Genomic DNA, 16,444 nt, shown 5'->3' on the forward strand with positions numbered 1-16,444 from the left:
ATCTGGGGATGGGAGAAGCACAGATGCCGCTGAGATGGTGTACAGAGGGAAGAAGGCCTTGTCCAGCCGCCAGGGCTGCTTTTATTCCCCAGAATAAAAGGGGAATTCCACACTATTGACCAAGCCTAGCCAGTTCAAATGTCTTTGGTGATAAGCAGTTAAGCAGAAGTTTGAAAAACATATAGTCAAAAACATTCAGTTTGGACTAATTTTCTCTAAGGACTTTTGGCCAAAATCAGCCCTCCTTTACCCACTTACATATAAAATGTCTTACGTCCAAATACACAAGTTACTATTTGATTGTATCTGATAATGTTCAAAAATGTTTCCTTAACATTTGATTCCCAGCAAGCATCTGGTAACATATGTGAGGCCGGAAAAGCTCCAAGGAGGTAAAGCAACTCACCCAAGATCCCAAAAGAGAGAACCACGTTTGCTAATACCTAGAGTTTAGTGCTTGCTGGCAACTATAGCATACAGGCTCTCAGGGAAAAAAATCATACAACTTCAGAGTAAAGTTAAATACTTCACACACATCACTGTTTTGTACATCAACTGAAGGCTAAAGAAATGGAGATTCTGGAGCAAGGATATGTCTGCCCAGGTATTTTTTCAGCTTCTTAATCTGAAGCTGACTATAAAAATAAGGTGCCAATGAAGCAAATTCCTAGATTATTATCTTGATCTATGTTTTTCTAGGTCTATCTTTAAGAAATCATTTATGTAAAGTTAATATTGTTTTACTCTAGCAAAATAGAAGCCAGAAACTGGGAATCCTCTAATCTACCTCTTGTGAAGACTGATTTCAAGGCCTTTAATGATAATAGCCTCCCTTTAGCTCAGGATATCTAAATCAAAGTTTACCAATGAGAATTCCGGTGACTAGTAAATATTCTGTCATTTTTACAGATATTCCTTCTGACTTATCTGCTGGAGATGTGAGAGGCATTCTCCTTCATTAATTATCAAACTATCTTAAAAAATAAAAAATTATGCATTATTCAATTGTTATGCTGCTGCTAAGTCGCTTCAGTCATGTCTGACTCTATGCAACCCCACAGATGGCAGCCCACCAGGCTCCTCTGTCCCTGGGATTCTCCAGGCAAGAACACTGGAGTGGGTTGCCATTTCCTTCTCCAATGCATGCATGCATGCTAAGTCGCTTCAGTCGTGTCCACCTCTGTGTGACCCTATGGACAGCAGCCCACCAGGCCCCTCTGTCCATGGGACTCCCAGGCAATAGTACTGGAGTGGGTTGCCATTTCCTACTCCATTCAATTGTAGTATCAGTGATTTATTCTTCCTGTACATCAAATTTTTGACAGGATGACATTTATTTAGGATAAGAAAGTTATAACTGCATTAAGAAACGCAGTTAAAAACTGTAACTGCATTACAGATTATGGATATTAAACATAATATTTCATACCATGTAAAGAAATAGATACTTCATGAGGTGGATGAAACTGGAGCCTATTATACAGAGTGAAGTAAGCCAGAAGGAAAAACACCAATACAGTATACTAACGCATATATATGGAATTTAGAAAGATGGTAACAATAACCCTGAGTACGAGACAGCAAAAGAGACAGTGATGTATAGAACAGTCTTATGGACTCTGTGGGAGAGGGAGAGGGTGGGAAGATTTGGGAGAATGGCATTGAAACATGTAAAATATCATGTATGAAACGAGATGCCAGTCCAGGTTCGATGCACGATATTGGATGCTTGGGGCTAGTGCACTGGGACGACCCAGAGGGATGGTATGGGGAGGGAGGAGGGAGGAGGGTTCAGGATGGGGAAAACATGTATACCTGTGGTGGATTCATTTTGATATTTGGCAAAAACTAATACAATTATGTAAAATTTAAAAATTAAATAAAATAAAAAAAATAAATTAATATAATTGACATACAAAAAAAAAAAGAAATAGATACTTCAAATGTTCTTAAAGGAACATTAGAATAATATACTTTAAATAAAATAATTTACATTTTTCTCCACATTTGCATAGAAATCTGCTTTAAAATAGTAAAATTTTTCTAATTTTTGAACTGGTATTTTTTAAGTAAGTGGTTGAAATGGACAAGAATTTATTGTATTTATTATTCTACCTGAATCTTTTGGAAAAGTGCAGATTTCTAGATCCTGAGGGATGAGACTTGTTAAACTGGAGCATCTACCATTCGTATCAGGATACCTCATGGAAGTTATCTGCATTCACATGAACCTCCTGCTTCCTCTCAGCCTTCAGTGGGCAGTTTGCTCACTCAGGAAGCACGTGGAATGAAAAGTCAGATGGTCAGGGCTTTGGTCATCCCTCCAGTACTGAGCAGCTTCTCATCCATGGCAGGTCGCAAACCCTTTCTGATTAGGACTTACTCTTGTGTAGGCTGAGGAGGCAGAACTTGATGTCTAAGGTATGTATTTTGAGGGTGTTTTCTCATCTCATAGGCCACCAGCCCCATCTCTGAAACCTGTTGCCCATTCTCATCCAGAATGCTGGCCCGCATACCAGCTGTGTTTGTACTGACCTTGGAAAAGCCTAGACACAGCTGAGTGGACTGAAGTGAGCTACTAATGCAAACTGGCCAAACACCCTCCCAAGCATTTGGAGTTGCAATTCAGAGACAGTCAGTTCTTCTGCTTGTGGCTAGAACTATAACTTGGAAACTGCGGAGGTTTCCACCACAGACATGGAGGGGCAAAAAGAGCCAGACCACAGAGAGAAACAAAAATGATGCTAATGTTCAGAGAAATGGTACGTGCCGAGTTCCTGACAACTTTGCAGCCAGTTCCTAGCCCTTCCTGAGGCCCAGCTCTGTTCCTGCCCGTGGGGTCCATGGAGCACCATGTGACCCATGTGACCCCAGGGAATGAATCAACACAGGAAAAGTACAGACTCAGGGTCGGGTAAGAAGGCCAGAAGAGTCCTCCAGGTCTTATCAGCAATAATTCAGCGAAATAGTTTAATGATATGGTTTCAGTTTGGGACGACAAAAAAGTTTCAGAGATGGTTACTGGTCACGGCTACAAACCAATATGAGTGTATTTAATGCTGCTGAACTGTACACTCCAAAATGGTTAACATGGTACATCTCATGTTATACATTTTACTAACAATTTTAATAATAAAGATGATTTGAAAATAACTACTCTTCTACATACTTAAGGGCTGCAAGTGTGTGGGCATGTGTACATTTAAAAACAAAAATTTGAGTTATGAAAATTAATGTTAATGAATATAACATTAATTAGACTTCTGGGTCAATTAGTAGATTCATATTGATAAAATCAAAACCAAAATAGATGGATCCTTTCTGAATTCATAGCAATCTTTCAGGTTATGAGGGCACTCCTTAATTATTGACCGAGTAAATAATGTGAAGGGCAATACCACTCTTTAACCCAAGAAACTCAAGCACTTTAATATATCCAATGTCCACTTGCTTTTCAAATCAGTGCGTCTCTGCTTTTTCTGTCTGAAGGTGAAATTTCAAAAGCAATGGAAAAATCACAGACAGAAGTCCAGGCCAGGTGCATCCAAAAGCAAAATTCAATACTCATATCTCCTCAGAGTCCCTATCCACACAATCTAATCAGAGTCTGCAGAGACTGAACAATGTATAAACACCCATTTCCATATTCTGGCACTCAAATGATAATATTCACACCTGTGGTCTTAAAGCCTATTCCTGCACTCATCTAATCAAGGACATTACATCATTTTCAAATTTCAACAAAATTAAAATCAAATACCTACTGTTGATCAGTTCTTTGTGTTCAGACAGGGTTTTCGCAGGATCCAACCAATACTGGTGTGAGGAAGAAAAGAGTAATTGCAGAAATTAGTTGCATTTCATTGGCCTTCTCTTCAAGAATATTTGCAAAGTGTTATTTTTTTAATTACATTTAAATAACAAGTAAAACATTTGATTTATGATATATACACACAAACATACATAAGAATTTTCTGCTGCTAGAACATTAAAAGAGAAATGACGTCAGGGTTTGGAAAGAAGCAGAGAAGAGAAACAGTACATGCTGGGTTCTTAGTTGAATTCTCATGTTGGTTATAAGATCAGTAACATCAAGGTAATGATGAGTGAGTTTCTTACAGTCTTTGGCTGCAGAGAATGCCGCCCAAATCTCTTTCCAGCATCCCCACAGCAACTCCCCTACAGACATGTCTCTCCCTAAAATTTTCTCTGTCCATTTCCAGTCCCCCTGACAAGCATCTCTGTCAGGTGTAAGGAATAAAGCAATCTAATCAAATCATATCCAGGAGAGGAGGCCCAGTTCAGTGGGTGAGGGTCCTAGTCCCAGAGCAGGCCTATTTGGATTCCATCCTCTCTCCCCTCATTCATCACCATATAACTTGGAACCAGTTACTGGACATCTTGGGGCTTCCCAGGTGGCACTAGTGGTAAAGAATTGTGAGTCACTCAGTCATGTCCAACTCTTTGGGGTCATGTCCACGGAATTCTCCAGGCCATAACACTAGAGTAAGTAGCCTTTCCCTTCTCCAGGGAATCTTCCCAACCCAGGGATCGAACCCAGCTCTCCCACATTGCAGGTGGATTCTTTACCAGATGAGCCACAAGGGAAGCCTCAGTACCAGAGTGAGTAGCCTATCCTTTCTCCAGAGGATCTTCCCAACTCAGGAATTGATCTGGGATCGCCTGCACTGCAGGTGGATTCTTTACCAACTGAGCTATCAGGGAAGCCCAGTGGTAAAGAATCTGCCTGCCAATTCAGGAGACTTGGATCTGATCCCTGGGTTGGGAAGATCCCCTGCAGGAGAGCACGGCAACCCACTTCAGTATTCTTGCCTGGAGAATCCCATGGACAGAGGAGACCAGTGGGGCTACAGTCCACAGAGCTGCAAACAGTCGGACAGGACTGAAGAAACTTGGCACGCACGCAAGCACTGGACATCTCTCTCTGAACCTTCTTCACAGGCTTGCAGGAAGCATTAAATCAATTACGTCATGAGTCTTTATAACAGCCCCTGGCTCACACTAAGTATGCAACACATGCTAGTGATGATTATCATTAAATGTGATGGTCATTCTTAATAAGTATCATTAGCCAGTCTTAAGACACTTGTTTATTAATTCAAATTAATCTTTGGAGGACAGAATTTTAGACAGTAATGGGAGAATTTGGGGCCCTTCAAGAGGCCTTCCTTTAAATCTCACCCTTGTGAAACAAAATCACTGGAAGAAAAAGAAACAAACCTTCTGCCTCATCTGGAGGAAGAGCAGAGGAGGAGCAAACCAAGTACAAAGCAGGCGGGAGCACCCAGAGTGGCCACAGAAGCACATAGTCAAAGGGATTCCAGTGCCTGTTAAGTCAGGGGAGAGAGCAAGGTGGAGCCTTTACCCCACTCTTCATGCCAAATGTTGGCGGTTCCAAGGGCCAAGCTAACCAGTTTCCACAGTTTCCATTTTATCATGTTACTGGGTGAAGAAGGGGCAACTCTCGTAGCATGGAGGTAGGAGCTAGTCCAACCTGAACCACTTTATTCCCAGCACTCTTGTGTTTGTCCAGTGAAAACATTCACTCTCTCTTAATCACCGTGGGTCAGGAATAACAAACCACAAAAGGAGCCTCAGAGAACCTTTTGGCCCAGCACCCCTTTCCTGCCCCTTCACCAAGGGCAGAAGTGCTCACTCTGCTGTGTAACAGTACCAGTAATTATAAATAGTTATTATAATATTTTATATAATCCCCTTACCTTTTATTCCTATTTACATATAATAAAAATCATTCATCCTAAATGAGTATCATAATCATTTTATTACAGATTTTATCACAATACTTAACTCTATTCATGTATACATAATCCTCTCTATTTGCCACTCACAGAGCTGTTTCAAATTTTCCTACTTTTTCAAAAGGTAACCAATATAAACATACTTGATTATCCATCACCTTTGTGAAATAAAATCACTGAAAGAAAAAGAAGCCTTCTGCCTCATCTTATATATTTGACAAACATATATGCTACCCATCAATATAAAGGGCTTCCCTGATGGCTCAGATGGTAAAGCATCTGCCTGCAGTGCAGGAAACCTGGGTTCAATCCCTGGGTCGGGAAGATCCCGTGGAGAAGGAAATGGCAACCCACTCCAGTATTCTTGCCTGGAGAATCCCATGGACAGAGGAACCTAGTGGGCTACAGTCAATGGGGTTGCAAAGAATCAGACATGAGTGAGCGACTAATACACAGACACATCAATATAAATGGGTAGCAATTTATAACATAATGTTCATCATCCCACTCGTATCATGTCTTAATTTTTGAAAGTCTAGAAAAACTTACTTTTAATGTAAGGTATTTGAAGAAGAGGTCATAATCAGTGAACCACTTTTGGAGTCTACAATGACTAAAGATGTGGCTTTGGTGTTAAAAAATAAATGGTTCCCAGGGAAACATTGATTCACTAAAATTTGGATTGAGCATTCAATCCAAATGTTCACCTGTGTGTTGGACACAGAGCAGACCTTCTCCCCTAGATAAAGCTAGGGCTGCTTCCTACAAAATGGAAACATTAGGTGGGTGGATTGTTTCTTGCCAATCATGTTAAACAAAAAGGTTAGACTCTCCCTGGATTTTTCAAATAAGATAAAACAGAGGAAAACACACTCAACCTTAAACACCTGCATCAGGTTTCTATTGCTGCCATAACAACTTACACCACCATCCATTTATTCTCCCGAAGGTCTGCAGAGGTATCTTTGCTCCAGGTTTCACGGGACAAAAACCAAGGTATCAACTGGCTGGGGTTCCAGAGGGTTATCTGGCAAGGAGACCCTACCCACAGGAGTACTTCTGGAAGGAGACTTAGGAGCTGGGCCATGAGAGGCTTTCCCAGTTTTCTCCAGATGTCAAGGCATACTTAATACTAGGCCTTAATTTTAGGCCTTACACTTCACTGACAAAGGTCCATCTACTTAAGGCAGAGACCAAACTGCCAATATCCATTGGATTATCCAAAAGCAAGAGAGTTCCAGAAAAACATCTATTTCTGCTTTATTGACTATGCCAAAGCCTTTGACTGTGTGGATGACAACACACTATGGATAATTCTTCAAGAGATGGGTATACCAGACCACCTGACCTGCCTCCTGAGAAATCTGTATGCAGGTCAAGAAGCAACAGTTAGAACTCCACATGGAACAACAGACTGGTTCCAAATCAGAAAAGGAGTAAGTCATCCTACTTATCTAACTTATATGCAGAGTACATCATGCAAAATGTTGGGCTGGATGAAGCACAAGCTGGAATCAAGATTGCCAGGAGAAATATCAATAACCTCAGATATGCAGATGACATCACCCTTATGGCAGGAAGAAGAACTAAAGATCCTCTTGATGAAAGTGAAAGAGGAGAGTGAAAGTTGGCTTAAAAGTCAACATTCAGAAAACTAAGATCATGCATCTGGTCCCATCACTTCATGGCAAATAGATGGGGAAACAGTGGAAACAGTGACAGGCTATATTTTGGGGGGCTCTAAAATCACTGCAGATGGTGACTGCAGCCATGAAATTAAAAGATGCTTGCTCCTTGGAAGAAAAGCTATGACCAACCTAGACAGCATATTAACAAGCAGAGACATCACTTTGCCAACAAAGTTCCATCTAGTCAAAGTTATGGTTTTTCCAGTAGTCATATATGGATGTGAGAGTTGGACTATAAACAAAGCTGAATGCTGAAGAATTGAAGCCTTTGAAGTGTGGTGTTGGAGAAGACTCTTGAGAGTCCCTTGGACTGCAAGGAGATCCAACCAGTCCATCCTAAAGCAGATCAGTCCTGGGTGTTCATTGGAAGGACTGATGCTGAAGCTGAAACTCCAATACTCTGACCACCTGATGTGAGGAACTGACTCATTTGAAAAGACCATGATGCTGGGAAAGATTGAGGGCAGGAGGAGAAGGGGACAACAGAGGATGAAATGGTTGGATGGCCTCACCAACTCGATGGACATGAGTTTGTGTAAGCTCCAGGAGTTGGTGATGGACAGGGAGGCCTGGTGTGCTGCAGTCCATGGAGTCGCAAAGAGTTGGACATGACTGAGACTGAACTGACACTGTACTAAGTGCTTCAGGCAAAAAGGAGGGACGGCAGAGGCCTGTGGTCTTACTACTCTGTCTAATCTCATCTCAAAACTAGTGAAAAGAAATTGCAAGAGAGTCTCTTAATCTGTCCTTCTAACAAGAGGAGAGTGAAAAAGTTGGCTTAAAGCTCAACATTCAGAAAATGAAGATCTCAGATGGCATCTGGTCTCATTGCTTCATGGCAAATAGATGGGGAAACAGGGGAAACAGTGGAAACAGTGTCAGACTTTATCTTTTTGAGCTCCAAAATCACTGCAGATGGTGACTGCAGCCATGAAATTAAAAGACGCTTACTTCTTGGAAGGAAAGTTATGTCCAACCTAGATAGCATATTCAAAAGTAGAGACATTACTTTGCCAATAAAGGTCCGTCTAGTCAAGGCTATGGTTTTTCCTGTGGTCATGTATGGATGTGAGAGTTGGACTATGAAGAAAGCTGAGCGCCGAAGAATTGATGCTTTTGAACTGTGGTGTTGGAGAAGACTCTTGAGAGTCCCTTGGACTGCAAGGAGATCCAACCAGTCCATTCTGAAGGAGATCAGCCCTGGGATTTCTTTGGAAGGAATGATGCTAAAGCTGAAACTCCAGTACTTTGGCCACCTCATACGAAGAGTTGACTCATGGGAAAAGACTCTGATGCTGGGAGGGATTGGGGCCTGGAGGAGAAGGGGACGACAGAGGATGAGATGGCTGGATAGCATCACCGATTCGATGGACGTGAGTTTGAGTGAACTCCGGGAGTTGGTGATGGACAGGGAGGCCTGGCGTGCTGCGATTCATGGGGTTGCAAAGAGTAGGATACGACTGCGTGACTGAACTGAACAGAACAACATTATCCCCCCAAAACAAATTTCACAAACATACTCCTCAAACCACCTTTGTTTCTTTGTTCTTCCCTCCAGAATGACTTTCAGGCATTAAAATTCCAGAGAAAGAAAACAGGAAGGAAACTTTAAGCTAAATGTAACAGGAAAAACTGGTTAACCTATTAAAAATTTCCAAATTAATGGTAATCTGTACACTTTTAAAATAAATCTTTCCTCGTGAGGTGAAAAAGCATAATGAAGGGTCTACGAGGACTTAGAAATTACAATTTTGCAACAAAAAAGGAAAGACTCAAGACTCAGCCAAAGGCTGCCCACTGCCATTAAATTTGCTTGGTATATATCCATACGCACACGTGGCATTTGATCCAAAGAGAAACTGGGATTACAAAAGTCAGACAGTGATAAATGCTCCAGAATACACATAATAAACATGAGCCACCTGTTTCCATAAGCCAGCATCTAAAATGTAAAACCCACTTACATTCAACCAAGGTAAAGAAATGACCTTGGAACCAAAGCAGCCATACTAGGATGGCACTTGTCATCACACATTATCAACAAGAGATCAAACGTAGCACATGTGTGATCACCATGAAACACAGCAGGCAGCTCCATAACCAGTGAGAAAAAAGGGCACAAAATTTGCTAATAACACATAGCATTCCCATTTCAGCTTTAGGGTTTACGTTCAAATATTCACCTATATCCAGAATGGATGTAGGCTCTAAAACTGGGATAACATTCATTCACTCAACATTTATGGCATACCCACTACATATATTCTCTATACGTCATGTCAAATCTTGCCCTGAGGAATGTAGTAAAACACAAATGAGTGAGAACTTTCCCTAACCGTGAGACACGCACAGCCCAGCAGACACACAGACAGAATTACTGATACGGTATAACGTGGTGAGACTATCATCTGTATAAGACGAATACATGTAAGACAAATGTAAAAAGAAAAGGAGCTCTTCAAGGTAAGCACAGGGAGGCATCACTGAAGAGAGAATCTTTGAACAGTATGCTCACAAATAAAAAACTTCCCCAAAATACATAAATGGAGACCGAGCCCTAAGTTTTTATAAAACAGCTCAACTGCTCTTAAAGCTGACCACAGAACAAGATACTCCAAGTCCTTTACAGCAGAGGACTTACTGAAGTCAGTGCCATCTGATAGCTTATAACTATGCAGCTAAGAAATTAATGTTCCTGAGACTTACCTGGTGGTCCAGTGGCTAAGACTGCATGTTCCCAACGCAGAGGCCCTAGGTTCAATCCCTGGTCGGGGAGCTAGACCCAGCATACCGCAACTAAAACCCAGCACAGGCAAATAAATAAATAAACATTTTTTTTTTTTTTTAAGAAAAAAGAAATGTGTTTCTAAAGGACTTCCAGAAAGAAAAAAAAAAAAAAGTGGCCCATTCAGTCTTTCTGTCTGTGCTGAGTTGGGGAAAAAAGAGGAAGAGAGGGCCGAGCAGGGTCCACCGCAGTGCTGGGCTACAGAACAGCTTTCCTGAACTATACTTGCTACCTAGACAGTCAAGAGGAAAGACTGCCCCATTTCTCTTATTCTCTCTCAACATTTAAGCAGCTCACTCTCTAAGAAAATCCATCAATCACTCTACCCCTTACCTTCCCCCACCTCCTCTTGCTCACTTATTTCAAACATACCCAATAGTTCTGTATATCCTCATAAGCTGGATTGGATCCTATTCAGCAGGAAGATGAAGTGACAATTAACCAAAACAGACCCTGCTCTCTCATCCTGATTTCTGCAGCGGGCTTCCTAACACAAGAGCACATTAACAGACTACAATCTCAATGTGCTGTGCTGTGCTTAGTCGGCCATTCGTGTCCGACTCTTTGTGACCCCGTGGACTGGAGCCCGCCAGGCTCCTCTGTATAATTCCAATGCCCAATCACTAAGGAGTTAAGATGACAAGCCCTCCTTGGCAATGACTCTTTGCCAGGGTATAAGGCTCCAATAGTTAGAGGGTCTTACCTCTTCAGTCCTGTCGATATTAATAACAGCATTTATGCACACAGTCTTGGCTAAATGCCCCGAGCGCCTTTTCATCCACCTTGGCTGATCATGTCTCAATTTCATCAATTTCCTACGCAACAGTCTCTGAATTGTATTTTAAAACTCTAACACTATCCAGTAAATCAATATCCTAACCTTCAAAAGATATATATTAAACTCGGGATCCAACCTTTCATTTGACAACTGTTCTTTTGGAGTCTCCTAGAGCTCTAATGTTTGGAGAAGGAAATGGCAACCCACTCCAGTGTTCTTGCCTGGAGAATCCCAGGGACAGGGGAGACTGGTGGGCGGCCATCTATGGGGTCGCACAGAGTCGGACACGACTGAAGTGACTTAGCAGCAGCAGCAGGAGAGCTCTAATAGTAGAATAAAGCCTAAAACATTTTAGATAATGCATGGACAGCATGGAGTAAAAAGAGCTTTGCTACATCTTATTTCACACTGAGTATAATACTGACTCTTTGGAGAATTTAAGAATACCACAATGGTATTTAATAATGTTTCCTGTAGATCCAAAAAAGGCTTTAAAGCACACAGTCTGTATCAATATAACAAAATAACTTATTGATCTAAGGGAGTATGAAGAGTTGGCAATCTGTAAGTGACAATGGAGCCAAAAAGATCTAAAAAAATGATACTGCAAGTCATTCCTGGGGAGTTCCAGGACTTGACATAATTTGCACATACATTCCTAGAAATCCAGGGCTTCAATAATGGCTATTTGGCTTTTTCTATGCCCATTTCCCAATGTCCCTATACAGACACATCTCAGGTCCTCTAAGCAACATTCACAGGATGTGATTTTAATTTGCTCCTTGGTATCAATCACAGAAGCCTTGGAACCTCGGGTAAAACCACCATTACAGAGCTACTCATAGCAGGGACAGAAATCAGGGCTTGTCATTAAGCCATCATGAGGGGATGGGGGGCGGGATGGGCCAGTGTGTAACCAGGCCTTATTTTTCAACAAAAGTGGATTCTATTGCACCATCTGACTACTCAAGAAGTGACACTGGCCCCAGGAACAATTCCTCAGTTCTTTCCCACAGACCCTGGCACCAACTAAGGCTTAGAGAACTAACAACAGTAATGGCTAACACCTATTAAATGCTTACCATGTGCCAGGCACTATTGAAGACTTTACACGTTCACTTATTTAGTCCCTTTAATTATGAATTAGAAACTACAAAAATTACCCTCTGACAAATGAGGAAACTGATTAAACAACTTGCCCCAAAATACAGAACGACAGATCCAAGGAACTGAACTTCCTTTTATTTTAGGTTCGAACTAAGCCCTCTTCAAGAATACTGTCTGAATAGGAACGCAAAACTTCAGTTTCAAGATTCATACACTTGACTACCAAACTTCTTTTTTCCCAGCTCACTCCCTCATATTCTGACTCCACCAGGATACAACTGAGAGTTGCTACTACCTTTGCATCATCTTTCCTCCCCGTTCCAATGCACGTCCTCACTTTGCTCGTGATTCATTCTTTGTTCACTCAAAATTGTCCTCAATTCCCCTGCACAATCTTCTCTCCATTTATCCACTGGAAAAAAAACAAACAAACAAACAGCTGCTAACTCTCCGCCTTCTTCATGCCAACACCTGAGAGGCTAACTGTAACTGAAGACTCGAATTGCACAACCACAGATGGGCTCACTTTAAAGTCATTATTAGGAACCACTGACACCACCCAGAATCCTACTACATATTATTCTTTCACTTGCCTGGACAACTCTTCCATACTTTCTCTTCCCCCTTTCTCACTCTCAGCTGATGATCCTTCTTGTTTCACTGAGAAAACTGAAGCTATCAGGTGAGAACACGTATGCCTTCTCACAACATCTCCCAACCTGTGAGATCTGTGCTGGTCCTGTCTCCTTTCCTATTGCTGTGGAGGAATGGCCACGCTCCACTGAAGCCCATCCCTTCCCATCTTTTCAGGAATATGGTCCCAGCAATTTTGTGCTCTCTTCCCTGCACCATCAAAGCTTCCCTTTCCACAGAATCATTCCTGGCTGAATACATGCTTTTGCTGCTGCTAAGTTGCTGCTAAGTCACTTCAGTCGTGTCTGACTCTGTGCGACCCCATAGATGGCAGCCCACCAGGCTCCCCCGTCCCTGGGATTCTCCAGGCAAGAACACTGGAGTGGGTTGCCATTTCCTTCTCCAATGCATGAAAGTGAAAAGTAAAAGTGAAGTCGCTCAGTCGTGTCCGACCCTCAGCGACTCCATGGACTGCAGCCTTCCAGGCTCCTCTGTCCATGGGATTTTCCAGGCAAGAGTACTGGAGTGGGGTGCCACTGCCTTGTCCATACATGCTTTTATTTCTCCCATATTGAAACACACACACACTTTTGAGCCCATATCTGCCCATTTTACTTCTGTGCTTTAAAACAAATCTCTGGTGGGCGAGGGGAGTTCAATATTCTGGTCCCTCTCACCACATCACTGCCCCCCTCGACCCCCGCCGCCACTTAGATGGTAGTGATTTGCTGGACGCATCCCCTCTATACCCAGCAATGTCCTATCTACTTTGGGATTTGCAGAGATGAAATTTAGGAGACATAAGACATGGACCATTAACAAATCTCAAAGTAAATTCTAAGATTTTTTTAACAACTGTCTGCATGCTCACTCATTCAGTTGTGTCTGATTCTTTGCAACGCTATGGACTGTAGCCCGCCAGGCTCCTCTGCCCATGGAATTTTCCAGGCAAGAATACTGGAGTGGGTGGCCATTTCCTCCTCTAGGGGATCTTCCCGACCCAGGGATCAAACTCACATCTCTTGCATCTCCTGCACTGGCAGGTGGATTCTTTGCCACTGCACCACCTGGCAAGCCCCTTTAACATCTGCAGCTTGCATTTATTGACCTTACCATATGTCTGGAACTATCTAAGCCCATTTCTGGATTTATTATGTCATTTTGATTTTTCCTCACATCAGGGTACTGGGCAGATGAATTAGTTGATAGAGCTTGTTATGAGTTGATGAATGTGAAATCATTTCCCAAATTATAAAATGCCATATGGACTTAAGGGAAGTGCTGGGAGTTTCATGTAGGCTAGGTGGGTAATTTGGAGAGTAGACTCAGATTAGTGAAGACTTAGGAAAAAAAAAAAGTGTGGAGCTTGGATTATGAGTCCCTATTTACAGATGAGGTATTTCAGTCTCTGAAAGGCCTAGTGGTGTATTCAAGATCATACTGTGAATGAGTTAGGGAATCATTAAAGTTTCCTGACACTGGGTCCAGTACCTTAAGGGCATGGAAAACTTTAATTTGTAATTTGAAAATAAGAAAAATGAAACCAATGGCATTTTACATGACCTGCATACCTACTGTGTGCCAAGCACTGCACTAGATGTTTTGCCTATCATTTTTTCACGTTAACCTTTTGACAACCTTGTAAGAAAAGTACTTGTATCCCCATTTTATAGGTGGAGACAGAGTAGTGGCCTACAGTTCCACAATGGGTCAATTAGGAAGCAGAGATTCAAACTCAAACATGCCTGTATCCAAAATAACTTCCATCTCCACTCTATCACTATGCCTTCACTCAAGTGGAATAAATCTGCTACATGAATTGTTCTCCAGCATTATTTATTTTCCCCAAATTTGATCATAACTGCTCACTCAAGGGCTGAGCTTCCCACGGCCTCTTGAGAACCCACTCTAGTGCCAACAGCAATTGTTAACCCTAATGACAGGTGCAGAGTCATCACCCACTGTCTTGAAATACCTTTGTCATGCGCTCTCTCCCTCCGGCCTTTCTTCCTACTTCACTGACCACAACTTCACAGTCTCCTCTGTTGGGTGCTCACTATCTCCTTAACCAGGAAAGGCTGGATTGCCCTGGGCTCACACCTTACAACCAGGCTCCTGGCTTTAAAAGTCATCCATACATGACACCTCTCAAATGCATAGCCAGACCAGAATTGCCCCCCGAAGCCAACTAACTTCCTAGATGCCTATTAGAATCTTTAAACTTTACATGTTCAAAGAGGAAATGATGATTCTAGTCCCTTCCAGAAAAACCTGTTCTCCTGTAGTCTTTCCCATCTCAGTAAATGATACAAAACTCTTCCGTTGGTTCCAGTCAAAGCCTCTTTACCGTCTATCTCTTCTATCAATCTGCAAATACTGCTGGCTTGTTAAAACACAAATAGAATCTGACAAATTCTTACCGCTCCCAGAGCCAAGCAGTCATCACCATTTACCTGCATTTCTTAAACAACTCCTTTAATGGTACCGCAGGTTCTACCTCAGCATTTAGAGGAATGCTTTAAAAATGCAGATCAGATCAGCTTACTCTCCTCTACATCCTCTAGTTGTTTCCCTTCTTATACAAATTAAAATCCAAACTCCTTATGATGATCTGTAAGGCCCTACCTGATCTGGCCCTGCTCCTGTCAACTCTCCATTATGTGTTTTGATGATGAGGTAGCAGGAAGGACCTTAAGAAAAGTGTTAGTGGGAGCCTTAGGGCCCCCGTGGGTGAGTGTGTGTGAAGTCGCTCAGTTATGTCCGCCTCTGTGACCGCGTGGACTGTTGTCCTCCAGCCTCCTCTGGTCACAGGATTCTCCAGGAAAGAATACTGGAGTGGGCTGCCATGCCCTCCTTCAGGGGATCTTCCTGACCCAGGGATTGAACCAGCCTCTCTTAAGTCTCCTGTATTGGCAAATGGTTTCTTTACCATTAGCACCACCTGGGAAGCCCTTAGGGCCCCCAAGGGGGCCTAAAGGAAAGCAAAGAGAAACCTGCTGGAAGCAGGAAGAAAGACCTGACTTTTCAGGCAGAGATTTTAGCAATGCTGTTGCCTCGGGCATCATGGAAAATAAAAGATGCACCTATTGAACTGGACGATCCAGACAAGGAGATGTCCAGGCAGACTGGAGAAAGTCTTGACTGACTTCTTTTGCTCCCTATAATGAAAGCTAAGAGGAAAGAGATATACTGAAAACTGACTGTGAAATATCAACTAGGACTTAACAGGTTTGAAAATAAAATTCTCTCACTTTTAGACTTATCAAAAGGCAAATGATGCTACAATTAAGAAATGGCTCCTGGGCAAAGGCCAAATCCAGAGTGCCGTCAGGAAATTATGAATGTAACCATAAAACTTAAGTCTTCATAACATCTAATATGATATATTATCATGCATAAAACAGATAGCTAGTAGGAAGCTGCTGTATAACACAGTGAGCTCACCTGGTGCTCTGTGACAACCGAGAGGGGATGGATGGGAGGTGGGGTGGGAGGGAGGTTCAAGAGGGAGTTCAGTCCAGTTCAGTCACTCAGTCATTTCTCTTTGCGACCCCATGGACTGCAGCAAGCCAGGCCTCCCTATCCATCACCAACTCCCAAAGTTTCCTCAAATTCATGTCCATCGAGTCGGTGATGCCATCCAACCACCTCATCCTCCGTCATCCCTTTTTCC

At 42.3% G+C, this 16,444-nt stretch overlaps 1 protein-coding gene across 1 annotated transcript in view; it reads right to left on the bottom strand.

The window, feature by feature from the left end:
• The window catches only part of EPB41L4A (erythrocyte membrane protein band 4.1 like 4A), a 297,132-nt gene that overhangs the window by 135,733 nt on the left and 144,955 nt on the right, over positions 1-16,444 (bottom strand). Inside the window, 1 exon segment of the mRNA XM_010848354.1 lies at positions 3,765-3,816. Coding sequence (XP_010846656.1) covers positions 3,765-3,816 — 52 coding nt within the window.

The sequence above is a fragment of the Bison bison genome, unplaced genomic scaffold (genome assembly GCF_000754665.1).
Source record: "Bison bison bison isolate TAMUID 2011002044 unplaced genomic scaffold, Bison_UMD1.0 scf7180017864264, whole genome shotgun sequence".
Lineage (NCBI taxonomy): Eukaryota > Metazoa > Chordata > Mammalia > Artiodactyla > Bovidae > Bison > Bison bison.